This window comes from Eurosta solidaginis, chromosome 2 (assembly GCF_040869045.1).
Source record: "Eurosta solidaginis isolate ZX-2024a chromosome 2, ASM4086904v1, whole genome shotgun sequence".
Taxonomy (NCBI): Eukaryota; Metazoa; Arthropoda; class Insecta; order Diptera; family Tephritidae; genus Eurosta; species Eurosta solidaginis.
The window spans coordinates 119822024-119836871 of NC_090320.1; the positions used below are offsets into that span (position 1 = coordinate 119822024).

Sequence of the window (14848 nt, forward strand, 5' to 3'; positions counted from 1 at the left end):
AGTTCAACTTAACGGCTGTAAACCACAAATTATCTTCATCAACATGCGTGCAAGGTACTGGAAAAGTAAAGTTATCAGTTCCATTCTCGGAAGGTATGAAACATTTTTAAAGAACTACAAAATAGTACAATCACAGGACAACGTCTGTCGGGTCAGCTAGTAAGAAATAATTACACTGGATCACAAATTTCAATTTTTTTCTGCACCAGAGACGCCATTATGAAATTCCTATGTAAAATCACCCCCCGATTCCGAAAATCAAGGTTATTTTTAATTCTATGGTAACGTTTTTGAGATATGTACGAATTACCGTTTTTCAAAAAAAAAAAAAAAAAAAAAATGGTCCACTTAATATTTATATCGCAAGAAAGAATTGAGCAATTCCAAAACGGTTTGAAGCTTTTAAAAGTTAATAAAATTTGCTATCAACCGCCCATACAACACTTTTTGCTAGGCCCTGCAGATTCAAAGATAACGAACAATCATTACGAATTTTTTCCATTTTTTTTTTGTAAAAATATAAGGAGGAAGGATCTCGAAAACTTTTTATTTTTTTGCAGATTTTTTTTTCTCTCTAAGCTGTGTTTTATTACAAAAAAAAAAATAAGCTTTCATTCAATAAAATTATTGGACTAATACAAAAGTTATAAGCATTCAAGTAAATATATTCATTTAATACTTAAGTACCCTACTGGTACATATGTGTTAGTATTCGTATTTCAGTTAGTTAGCAGGTAGGTTTTCGAAGGATTATTAGATGCAAAAAACTGTTAGTGTCGTTTTCTCCAACCCAGGTACATTTCAAGCAAGAGCAATTTTTAAGGCAGGTAGTGTTTTCTTTGTAAAACTAGGGAACCTTTTTGCCTAGGTAGGCTTGAATTTTTACTTGATCTAAGTATAAATACTAGTATATGCGCCTTGTTCCTTCATAATATCTGCAAGGCTCGCCGGATACTGTTCAGTTTATAATTGCAGTTTATAACCCGTCATTTACTTAAAAATATAATATGAATAAAAGGGCGCGAGAGTTTGAGTGACAAATGATCCAGATATGTTCTGTTTCATCTGCGGTCAATTTATCGTTAAAAGGATGCCACTTGTGTTTTCAAATCCTTTGAAAGTTACATACTATAAGTATTTCGGAATTGAGCCTAAAAACAATGAAGGACCATGGACACCGAATACTGTGTACACCACATGTCGAGTCGAATTGATTTTTTCGGAAACCGGAACAAAATGGTGCGTTGTAAAAATTAGGAATTTGCTCCTTTTTAATGCATAGCTGACTAATTTCTGAAACTATCTATTTAGTCGACATATGAAATTTATTACAGCAATGAAGTGGAGGGAGCCAACTTGCCATTCAACGGACTGCTATATTTGTATTACAAAAGTACTTGGGGTTGGAAAGTACATATGCTATTATTTGTAGGGTACTTAAGTTTTACTATATGGATATATATATTTGAATGCTTATAACTTTTGTATTAGTTCATCGGTTTTGTTGAATGAAAGCTTATTTTTTGTAATAAAACAGAGCTTAGTACAAATTTCTTTATATTTATACAAAAAAAATTTAAAAAATCCGTAATAATTGTTCGTTATCTTTAAATCTGCAGGGCCTAGCAAAAAGTGTCGTATGCAAATTTTATTACCTTTTAAAAGCTTCAAACCATTTTGGAATTGCTCAATTCGTTCTTGAGATATATATGATTAACCCTTTCGGTACGGAAAGCCGCTAACGGAAATACAAATTATTTTATATGTTTAATAGTTACAGTGGAGGAAATAAAAGTGTTGTGTCCCATCAAAATTGTATTCGGTTAAAAAGGGGCGGTGGGAGGGGCTGGGACATATATGTCCCGTCAGTATTTTTGACTGGGACATATTTATCCCGTTTAGAAAACAATGAGCAAGTAATACAGTATAAAAAAATTTGTTTTTATTTATGGTAAAGAGCAAAACAGTCCTTGCATAGAGGAATCTGGCACAGTGTCTTTATTCGCCTTTCTCTATTTTGTTGTGCACAACCTGTGCAGCTCCTTCGCTTAGCAATGGGAAGAGGAAGATGACCTGCAGATAGTTTCCGTTTTCTTCCAGATGTACCAGATCGACTAACAGCAGCTCTTTTTTTACCTTCGGCTATAATATTTTCCGCCAGAACGATCATAAAATCTAAGAGTGGATTTTGTCTCCGTCCAAGTTGGGAACTGATTACCCAACAATTTCCCACTGACATCATCAATAATCGGTAGAAGACAACCCGTGGCGTTTCTGAGGGCAGTATTTTGGCAGGCCTGTAGCTTCTTCCAATGAGTAGTCTTTAGGCTTTTCGACCATATCGGAGACGCGTAGCATGTAATCGGCTGGCCAATTGCTTTATAAGTGGTAAAGAGCGTTTCTTTATCTTTTCCCCAAGTACTGCGAGCAAGAGATTTGAGGATTTTATTACGACTCTGGATTTTCGGTACAATTGCGGCTGCATGCTCACCAAAATGTAGATCCTGATCAAACGTCACACCCAAGATTTTGGGGTGTAAGACAGTCGGTAGCGTAGTGTCATCGACGTGGATGTACAAATGGTCGAAATTTGGGACGTCCATGTTGTAAATAAGGTAGCCGATGATTTATTCGGTGACAATGTCAGGTTTCGCGAGGTAAAGAAACTGGAGAGATCAGCCGTTTTTGTTGTTGCAAAGCTCATCTATCTGGAGGACTGGGTTTGTAGTCATTATTGTGCAGTCATCGCCATAGGAAACGATAGTAACTCCTTCTGGTGACGCAGGTTGCTTTGATATGTAGAAGTTAAACAAAAGTAGGGATAGGACACCACCCTGCGGTACCTCTCTTTTAATTCTTCTTGGTTTTGATGTTGCGTTTCTAAATTGTACCGATGCCTGCTGGACACCCATATAATTTGCGGTCCATCTTTTAAGACTTGAGGGAAGGGTAGACCCTCCCGGCATTGCAGTAACGTGCTATGGTTAACCGTATCAAAAGCTTTTGATAGGTCTAGCGCAACGAGTACTGTTCTATGGTGGGAGTTTTGATTTAAACCGCGATTTATCTGGGTGCTAATGGTACTTAGCGCGGTGGTAGTGCTATGAAGTTTTCTAAAGCCATGCTGATGACAGGCAAGTTGCAAATTTGCTTTGAAATAGGGGAGCAAAATGGCTTCAAGTGTCTTGGCTACTGGCGATAGGAGAGATATCGGGCGATATGAGTCTCCTATGTTAGCTGGTTTCCCAGGCTTTAGTAGCGGGACCACCTTGGACATTTTCCATTTTTCGGGATTGACAAAAGTGGAAAGGAACAGGGTGAAGACATGTGCTAAATATTTGAAACCCTCTTCTCCTAGGCTTTTAAGCATCGGCATGGCTATGCCGTCTGGGCCGACTGCTTTAGATGGTTTAGCATGACCGATGGCATCCTCAACCTCTTTGGCGGTGATGGTAATTGGGGACGCACTGAATTTATGTTTATGTGCGCGTCTGTTGGCCCTCCGTCTAGCTTTGTCAACCGTATAATGTATTATATATAGTCCGCAAAAAGCGCTTACGCATTTTTTCGCATCCAACAGCACTTTATCGCCAAAGGCGATGGAAATTTTGTCATTGTGCTTGGACGGATTCGATAGGGACTTTACGGTGGACCAAAGCTTACCCACACCGGCAGAGAGGTTCCAACTACATAGATGCTCCTCCCATTTCACCCGCTTGTGTTCATCCACAAGCAATCTGATGCGATGGTTTATATCCCTTATTTGGGGTTCACCGGTATCGAGCTGTGTTATAAGGCACGTCCTCTCGCTAGATTTGCGGCCTCCGCCGGAAAATAAGCCGAATTTCAGGAATTATTCCGGCGGGAATAAAGCGAGCCGAGGCGGATTCAATGACCTTGCGGAAAGCATGCTCCCCTTGGCGATCATCAGTCGGGATAGAGAGGCCAGGAAAGCGGCTGTCTGTAAAGGATTTGTATTCATCCCACTTTCCTTTTTTAAAGTTTATGAAAATGCGTTTTTCGGTGACAATGAAGTCGGCGGTACGCTCGAGCGAAATAAGTACAGGCAGGTGGTCGGATGCCAATTTTATCATCGGCTGCCAGTTGACACAGTTTACGAGTCCTGCGTTAACGATTGATATATCGGGCGAACTGTGACAGCTTCCTACCATACGTGTGGGGGCGTCTCCGTTTATTGTGCAGTTTGGTTTGGTGCAGAACGTCGTTTCTTCTATTTGGTCCGCCAACATCTCACGCCTACTGTCTGCCTGCAAGTTTGGTTGATGATTTCTAGGTTTTTATCGCCTGACCGGACAGATAAGCCTTGAAGTTCTAAGACACAGTCCCTGCGGCCGATTTCGGGATCAAATATATGATATTGCACTGAGTGGTGTATGATAAACACGAGACCGCCTCCATTACGCTCTCGCGATCTTTTCTGTGGACATTGTACCCAGAACAGGTCTGCAGTGCAGATCTTGCTGTGAGTTTAGTCTCTTGAATCGCAGCAATGCGGATGTTTTGCCGCTTCATGAAACCAACTATCTCCGTGATCTTCCCAGTTAATCCATTACAGTTTAACTGCAGAATTCTGAAGTGCAGCGGGGGAGACGACGTTACTCTAGGTGTAAGGGACGGGTGACTACGCCTGAGTTGTGAAAGACTAGGACGCAATTGCTGTAGTGGCCCTGGGACTGGACGTCCCTGGACAAGCATTGGGGTACCCGGTGTATTTGGGTTTGTGGCCAGGCAACATGGCGCAATGAAGCCCGTCGGTGGGTTGCCGTCGCGGAGACCAGAACATCTAGGAAAGTGGCACCGTCCATGGCAGGAGCTGCATTGGGCGGATGCCGCAAACATATATATTCTGTGCTGGTGGCGGAGACTAAGAGTATGTTTCCCTGACCTACACGATTGCTTCCGGGAAAGAAGGGGGAAGAAGGCGGGGGTGGGGGCTGATACTCGGCATTGCTACCGACTCTACTACGGAGATTGTAGTTATGAGTGGTAGCGGCCGTATGAGCTGGTGGCGCCGTAGGGCGCGAGCTTGTGTATACTGGAAAAGCAACATATATACTGGCCAACTTTTTTTTAAAAATACAACATTAAAACAGCGTTCAAAACATCGAACAATCTAGGGCGAAAACTAACAACCAACACTAACTCGATCCTCGTTTAGCAGCCAAGTAGTATACAAGCTTACCTGCGGATGCCAACACAGTTACATAGGACAAACAGGACGGAAAATAAGAACACGGTTTAGAGAACACATTAGAGATTACAACAAAAAAACACGGAATCCAAACATTATATACAAGCTTACCTGCGGATGCCAACACAGTTACATAGAACAAACAGGACGGCAAATATGAACGAGATTCACAGCACACATAAGAGATTACAACAAAAAAACACGGAATCCAAACATTATACCAGAGTCTAACTTCGCGAATCACATGGTCGTAAATAAATGTTCCCCAGCAAACATCCATAAAACAGTGAGGGTCCTTCACATACAAGTAAATGGCCGATGTCTGAAAATACTCGAAAACATGGAAATCTACAAACAGAAAACGTTCGACGTTAGAATAATAAACGAACAGATAAAAACAATTTCTGACACAATATTTGAGCCTTTAAAACTTGTTTACACGCAGGTACAACAGACAAATCCACACCAACAAATAAACACAAAACAATAAACGCACCAAAGCAAAAAATCCACAAAGAAGGTCAAACGACTAGAATTACTGACTTTTACCAGCCTCAGTCAGCCACACAAAACAATCAGTAAAAATCGTTCCAATATACATCATTTAAACACCCTGTCGGAAAATCAACAAAACAAAATAAGACCATTATCACCTTCGCTGGGTGCTTCAATGCTGCCTCCGTTTAGACAACTTCCCTCTAGAATCTGAGCACTCTCTGAACATTGGGTACCAGGTCGACCTTATCCTTCTGACAGAGATTAAACTCTTGCTTGAAACTTTCCGTCTTTCGCATAATTTTTGATAATATTTATAATTTTTCTTATATGAAAAGATTTCAGGAAACAGCGAAGGAAAGATGATTATAAATAATAATATCACAACATCTTCAACCCTTTTCGAAGTGAAAAGATCTTCATAAGATACGAGCGACCTTAGAAGGTGTTTTTTTTCACTATAGTTAAATACAGTTTTTAAGTCAACCTTGTGAGGACCAAATGTTGACATCAAATTTGGCCCACACAACATTATCACGGCAACATCAGTCTGAGCGAAGTCAGCAACACGATCACACAACAGACAGATTATGCTTACATCAAGTAAAGCACACAAATGCACAACACAACTAAACGGGTCATACCAACTTCAACAGAAACATTAAACAGCAACACATCCAAGTTATACCACAATCGCAACTACATCTTCTACCGACAAACGAGCGATCATAACAACACGGTCGTAACATGTTGTCGGACGAGCCAAAATCATCAGCACATCGTCAATAAGCAGGAACGCAGTCAGTCAGAACGGTGGTGTGGTAGCAAACGTATCTAAGCTGAAGAGTGATAGCTCGCAAATAGGTTTTAACCAATGTGAGACATCATCACTCAGATTACAGGTGAACTGAGCCGTACTTTAGTGTTGCGGCTTTCCCCGCTCATTATACGCTTGAGGTTGCGCTCCGCCGTTCCACCACAGTCAATCGTGAGCTCTATCGTATCGAAGCGAGTGAACGCAGTGAAAGAGTTACGATCGAAGAGTATTACGCCGACGTAGACGCAGCCAACCACGCCAGCAACAGAGCCATCGACACTCATCAAGCGATTCACCCCGGCGCTGTAGTAAATAATCGGATCTACGAGTGGATGGTGATAGCAGGTAAATAGGTTTTAACCACTGTGGGACATCACCGCCCGACGTAGACGCAGACTGAACCGTACTTGAGTGTTGCGTCTTTCCCCGATCATTATACGCTTGAGGCTGCGCTCCGCCGAGCCGTTACAGCCGACCGCGAGGCGACCCGCAACAGCGGCGGCTCTCACTCCGACAGAGCACAAACAGCAGCAGAGCATCGACAACGACCACGGTTGCCACTTTGGTCCATTTGGACAAAAAAAGGTCCCTTCCAACCCCATTTGGTCCGCTGGTCCTTTTTCAATTTTGGTCCTTTTTAGGCAGTAGCCACGTTTTTGGTACTCCTCTTTTTTCTCTGAGATAAACATTCACAACCGTGGCCACCGTGGTGTGATGGTAGCGTGGTCCGCCTACCACACCGTATGCCCTGGGTTCACGGGAAAAGCAACATCAACATTTTAGAAATAAGGTTTTTCAATTAGAAGAAAATTTTGTTAAGCGAGGTCGCCCCCGGTAGTGTTTGGCAAGCGCTCCGGGTGTGCCATGAAAAGCTCTCAGTGAAAACTCATCTGCCTTGCAGATGCCGTTCGGAGTCGGCATAAAACATGTAGGTCCCGTCTGGCCAATTTGTAGGGAAAATCAAGAGGAGCACGACGCAAATTGGAAGAGAAGCTCGGCCTTAGATCTCTTCGGAGGTTATCGCGCCTTACATTTATTTTTATTTTTTTATTTTTTTTTTTATTTAAACATTCACAACATCGACCACATTTTCGTTATCCCACATATAATTTTCAATTTACTTCCATGCAGTTCTTACCACAAAAATTGCTCAGTCAATAAAATATAGCAGAACATCTAGGAGATAATTTAGTCGGGGCATTAAAAAGAAAAGTACGGGATCCTATGGCAATCACATTGTACGGACATATTGGAAAAAAGTCCTGTTTTAGTGGCTAGATATATGGATCGGTTGTTAAACACTTTTCTTCATATATTTTTTTCACTAGTCGAGCTAAAAAAATTATTTTCAAATGCACATGTGCCGCTAAGAAACTTGGCAGGGTTTGCCACTGATGGAGCCATTACAATAGCCGCCAAGTTAAATAAATTGAAAACTAAGTAAAATAATGAAACTAATTTGTTTTATGTTTGGTTTACTTACCACTCACTTAATTTAAGAATACCAAGATATATCGAGAGTTTATGAAGGAATAGCTATGTATATCAACGTGCAAAACAAAAAGTAACACCTTCAAAATTTTTTACAAAAAAATTCTATGTAAAAATTGCACGTCGACATTTAAATATTTCTCACACAGTTAAAAGTAACTCAATGAGTTCAAAGAGCTCCAGGACTATTGAGAGCTTAGTAGCTTGACACAAGAAATATTTAACTGCAAATAGGGCAGAAATTCTTCTCGAAAGTGATAAATTTATAAATATACAACTAATTCCGATTAAAACCAATTTATTTTTATATTCAGATTTTGAGCAACTGTAAGAGATTTGGTTTCGGAAAAGTGTTTTGTGAAAAGTTATTCCCGAAGGTACAGAGCCCCATTAACTTCAATAACAACACTGTTAACTAATTTCTAGTACCTAATTAAATGTAATCAAGATCCGTTATTACACAGTTGAAACTTTTAAGGCGTTTGATTTTATATCCGAGGCCCGGGGCTTGTCTTTATATATGATTTACTGAGTGCCAAATAGTTCGACAAAACCAGAACTCAAATTTTTGAACCGTTTCTTACTAAAACCTTACCGCGCTATAATTTTATTTCATTGCAATAAACAACATAGTGCTGGAACTAAGAGTTTTGTCAGCAAAACTAGATTTAAAACATTTGATTGGTGAAAGACATATACTTATTCTAGAAATGTGAAAATGTAATACCTTAAAGGTACACTTTATTTTTGTTTGTGCAGTTTGAATTAAAGCAAAGTCTCCTATTCGTTATTGTTAGTAAACATTTTTATAGGAAACTATAGATTCATTCTAAAATTTTATATTTTACACCGAATACGTCACTCTTGTGAATTGTGTCACAATAAAATAAGACAAAAATTTGGTCCTTTTTTTCGATGAATTTTGGCTAAATGAAAACATGGTGTGGCAACCGTGATAACGACAGCATTGCATCAAAACAGAGCGTCCTCAACGAAAGAATACTAAGTACCACGGCCAGCGCAGCCGCAGCGCCCACCGGCAACAGGGCGTCCTCAGCGACAGAATACCAACCACGACGGCCAGCGTAGCGAAAGCGCCAACGGCAACAAAGCATCTTCAGCGACAGAATACCAACCACGACACCCAGCGCAGCGATAGCGCCAACGGCAACGGAGCGTGCTCAGCGACATAATACCAACCACGACAGCCAGAGCGGCGGTAGCGCCAACGGCAACAGAGCGTCCACAGTGAAAGAACACCAACCACGACCGCCAGTACAACAAGGAACGCCAGCGTAGCACGGCACCAACGCATCCCGTAACCACGCGCTAAGGGACACGGGTCGACCGCTAGCCGACATAACTAACCTAGAAAAAACCAACGCAATCATGCGAGCCGGCACGTCAACGGGACTCTGGTGGACCGTTACCAAGCAAGCCACACCGCCGCCCAGTACAAATAGGAGTGAATAAAGAAATACATTAGATATTGTAACGTAGCGTTCCAATAATATAACCTCCACTGTACCTCTTTTCTTACTTGCGCCTGAAACTATGCCTATATAGTATAGTCAACAACCAACAGCTGATAGCAGGCAGTTACAACAACAGGCAACCACCATATGGTAAATGGCAATATACAGATGTGCCAAAGTAGTGGTATATTTCCCAAATGCTTTGTAACACAAGACGTATAAAAGGAGTGAATTTGCCATCAGCAATTCAGCCCTCGCAGGTGAGCCAGCGGGAGTGGTTGTTTTTTTAAAGACATAACTACTAAACTAGCTACCTGGGCGAAAGGGGGCGCTGTCATGGCGCGGGTCACTCTTCACCTGGCCTGGACGACAGGAGTGGTGTCTTCGGACTTTCTCCCTCTGTCGACCACCCAGGTGTCGAGTGGCGCGACCCCGAATGATTAAGCAACCCCTCCCCCTCAGCTCTGGTGTAGTAAGCTGGCCGGAGCGGATGCCTAAGGCATATGCGACCACTCCCGCCAGCGAGCTGGGGAGAAGGGTGCGGCCGTGGCGCGAATCACCCCTTGCTGGGCCGGGAGGACAGGAGTAGTGTCTTCGGACTTTCTCCCTCCGTCTCCCTGGTTCGGCGAGGAGTTACTCGCCACCCGCACGATCCATTCTCCACGGCTCTGGCTTCGGCCGTGATCCGATGCGTGCGCACAAGGGGCTACCGCTGTGCCTTTAAGGCGCACTTCCCCTCCGCCCACGGATCGATTCACGGTGTCTCGGTTGGTACAGTCCAGCCCCCCTTGCGCACCTTCTATCTAGCGTGCAAGTAGGGAGGCGGGGTTTTCCAGCGATGAAGCCAGCACTAACGGAGTCCTCGCAGTCTCTTGCCGGTCTCCCGCCCGTCCAATACCGCAGACCACCGATCCGTCCTATACCACCGGCGACTACCCCTACCGGAACAACCCTCTGCTGTACAGGTGAAACCCGTTACCGGCATACCTCCATTTCCGCCTTCGCTCTGGTACGCGCTCCGTAGTCCACCGCTGCTGCTCTGACCACAGAATGAGTGTCCAGTCATTAATAGTCCAATTTTTATGACGTGCTGCAAACGCTATTCGAGCTTATACGTTTTCTGCTGAAAGCTTTGGCTTCTTGGCCTTTTTTTGCAGGAAAATACCCACCTCTTTTAAGCGCACGGCGGACAGTTCACACACTAATACTTTACACAATTAATACTTTGGTGTTTTTGCTTTCCCGGTCATTAAGGAACGTGCCATAATCTTCGCTTCGCTACTCGTTATCTTCTTTGGTCGGCAATTTTTGTAATACTGAGTAGCCAAATTTCTAAATTTCTTCACTTTCATCACTTGTGATTGAGAGAGTTTAAGGTGTTTTGCAACTTCACCTGTAGACTTGCCCAGTTGAAGCAGCTTTTCTACCTCCGCAATCAATTTGTTTTTACGCGGCTTCATCATGTCAACTCCTTATCTAACACTATACCTATCCTCACCTAAAGACGAATTGTGTTAAATGCATTTGTTGTTATTTTTTCGTTATTAATTTATTTTTGCTCCGAAAACAATGGCAATGCTAATAACCTGGTTGATTTCTATCATATATAACACCAGATGTTGTGCATGAAATAACCGGAAATAATTGATTCTTAGGTGTTCATTTTTGCTCCATAGTGTATTTGTGTTCTCGGCAACTGCAGAACAAAAGTAAAAATGTTAGGTTATAAAGGCGTTTCCATGAAAGTATATAATATAATTAATCGGTTATTTACATATTTTGCAGATTAATTAAAGAAGATATGGACAGAACTTTAGCTAGATTGAAGCTTGATGGAAACACAACCGAACATGAGCTGAAGGATAAGCAGATGGAAATAGAACAGCAGTGTGTAAGTGTTGATCATTTCCCCTTTATTGCTTGCTAGTATAGTGAAATTAAATTCAATTTACTTCTATTACTTCCAATGCCGATTTACGTTTTGGTTGTGTGTTCGAGTTGAGTAAGGAAATAGCATCGGTTGTAAAAAACGTTTCGAGTCAGTGGTACACTGAACTAGAAGGTCAATAAAGACCTCACATATACTGAATGCGTTCACTGTGTTAGCATAATTTGTCAATGACCAAGTGGAAACCCCGATTAGGTACTAGGACTTATGTTATAAAATAACTCAGTATTCTTTGCAGATATTAGACGTTTTTTAGGACCCAACTTGCTGCCCCTAGTAGCTATGGCCTTGACCGCGCGAGCTCAGGACACTAACACAAAACCTACTCAACCGATTTGTCCTACTTCCGTGCTTCCATCCGCGCCTTTCCTGCTGATGGAAAATATGCAACTTAACATTTCTCCCAAGCGGATTGGGAAATGTACCCATCAATTCATCGATTCCTTTTTTTTTATTAGTCGAGTTACTGGAATAGCTGTAAGTCCGGCCTATCGAAGCCCATCCAACGCTTGTTTGCATTCCAGGACACTTCTTGATAAGGTACTGTGTGAGAATATGGCCAGCTGACTATTAATATATTTATTGACGCGATTGGAGCTTAAGCACATTTTCAAGAATTTCTGACACTACAGTGATCTGGTAGCCTGTAGCGTCTATTCTAGATCGGCACAGTTAACAGCGGACCCAACCACTTCCACCCTCCCTTCAATTCTAATGTGCCTCCGAAATCTTTTTAGAAGCTCAGTTATGGGAACATGCAGTCTGTTCGCCGTATATAAATTTACGCTTTACAGCTTTGCTCATACTGTATTCAAGATGCTTATGGACTTGTTGCATTTATTAACGCTATATTCTTGCTTCTATCGGGTAGCTTTAAATTTTTAACATTAGTAACTTTTGGGTTGCTCTCCACCAGGGTCTCCATGTAAAGGATAGGATGGCCCTGTGTGCAGCCTACAATCACCTTTTTCCTAATTGAAAAAACTTTTTCCTAAATTTTTTATGTTGCTTTGCCCGGAAGTTAAACAAGGATTTATGCTGTGGTAGCGGAAGCGCACACACCACGGTGGCCGCCTTGCATGCAAAATAAAGTTTATTAATTAAAATTGGAGTTTTTAAAAATTCCAACTGTTCATTTCTATTATTTTTTTTTTTATTTCTATTCATCTTAAAAACTAAACTACAATTTACATTAGTCTTTTATTTCTCTTTTTTTAAGCTTCTTCATACAAATACAAAAATGAGTTCGAAGTGATCTGAGCTCGTGAAATTCTAACCCCTCTCAGTATGTAGGAACGCATTCGCATACCTCGAATTTCCTAAATAAATCAGATTGCAATATTTGAAGCATCCTGTTTATATTAATCATTTAAATTGAGCAGAGTAATTCCATTACTTTTGATTATATTTCACCTCTTATGACATCAATTAACTTTATTTTCTCAAATTTTTAATCTAAGTCTTCAGACTTTCAGATCTTGCTATCAAAGCAATTTAATTTATTATATTTCACATATTTCCATATATTTGCATCTATATTTTCACATTGGTAATTTTTGTTTGATTTTTAAGAGTAACGAGATAAACTCCATTTACAATATGATCATCAATGGTATGGTTTCCACAATCTAATCATCCTTTATAACATCAGTTTCTTTAAGGTTCGATTCGAGTTTTATTTTTTCTTTATTTTTTTACTTCCAATTTCACAATATACGTCCTTTATGTTTTTTTTTTTTTAATTTTTAACATTAATCTGTACATTTTCACATTTTGCTTTTTCTTACCACCTTAATTAGCTATTGTCCCTACTTCGAAAAATTTCCAATGAAATACAATTTTTAGATACTTAATATATGTACAGTATAATCGCGAAAAAGTTAATTAAAATATCCCAAAGGTTATTTTACTTTTCGAAATATTAACTTTTCCAAGCGGTATTCAAATTTGAAAAAATATAGTAATAAACATAGTTTTTGGGATATAACATGTTGAATTTATTTATTGATGGCATACCACTTATTCAAGGTATTGATGCATCCAACTGCTTCCGAAAAAATTACTTTCTGTCGTTGCATATCTTGCTCGATAGCTGATTCTGCGTTATCATTATCGGGCACTTTGCAATCTTCGTCACCTTCCGTAATTTGATCGTCGTTCCAATTTTCAATGTCGTCAATGCTGACGTCAACACCACCCACCTTTGACAATAACATAAAAATAGGTTAATACCCGCACTAGCTGTTATTATCGAACAAACGGTTGCATGTGAAAAAAATTGATGAGCTCAGAAAAGTTAACCAATATCCAATAGTTAACTTTTTAGAGCGGCACGTGGACGCTCAAGCTCAGTCATCTTAGCCGAGCGAGTAACTTTCTTGCGATTATACTGTATATGTATAACTAACTGTTACATCTTCATTCCGAGATTCCGGCTATCTACTTCCATAAATAAGTTAGATCATTCATTCCTCTTTCCAAACGCCTCTATTTTTTTTGTTTTTGCATCTTGTATTAGCACATATTCTTCTCTTGAGCTTGAGCTGCTAGCCACCAGGAATAACCACAGAAAATTTTACCAAAAAATTCGGCGACAGACGGAAGGTTTTAAGACCGGGGCAAACTGATGTCCAGAGAGTACTTAGATTATGGCGGGAATACTTTTCTGCTCTCCTAAATGGAGACAGCGATTTATTGCACAGGGGTGACGAACCCCATCACGCAGTCGATGATGGCATGAATGTCCCCCCAACCGATTATGACGAATTTAAAATAGCAATAACCAGATTGGAACAACAAGGCCGCGGGCGCTGATGGATTGCCTGCGGAGCTATTCAAATTCGGTGGCGAAGAGTTGGTAAGGCGCATGTATCAGCTTCTTCGCAAAATATGGTCGGACGAGTGCATTCCAAACGATTGGAATGTAATTGTTCTTTGCCCAGTCCACAAGAAATGGGATACTGCAAACTGCCCAAACTATCGCGTAATCAGCCTTCTTCATACCGCATATAAAGTCCCGTCAAGTGTATTGTGTGAAAGATTGAAGCCCACCGTGAATCGGCTGATTGGACCTTATCAGTGCGGCTTCAGACCTGGTAAATCTACCATCGACCAGATTTTTACAATGCGTCAAATCTTGGAAAAAGCCCGCGAAAAAAGAATCGACACACATCACCTCTTCGCCGATTTTAAAGCCGCCTTCGACAGCACGAAAAGGAGCTGCCTATATGCCGCTATGTCTGAATTTTGTTTCCCCGCAAAACTTATACGGCTGTGCAAACTGACATTGAGCAACACCATCAGCTCAGTCAGAATTGGGTAGGACCTCTTCGAGCCGTTCGAAACTAAGCGAGGTTTGTGACCCCCTATCGTGCGATTTCTTTAATTTAATGCTGAATAAAATTATACTA

At 41.1% G+C, this 14848-nt stretch overlaps 1 protein-coding gene across 6 annotated transcripts in view; it reads left to right on the forward strand.

The window, feature by feature from the left end:
* Positions 1–14848, forward strand: part of STUB1 (STIP1 homology and U-box containing protein 1) — a 402469-nt gene that overhangs the window by 172986 nt on the left and 214635 nt on the right. For all 6 annotated transcript variants that reach the window (XM_067766144.1, XM_067766143.1, XM_067766139.1 and 3 more), the window contains exon 4: positions 11276–11381. In XM_067766144.1, coding sequence (XP_067622245.1) covers positions 11276–11381 — 106 coding nt within the window. The remainder of the gene's footprint in view (positions 1–11275; positions 11382–14848) is intronic.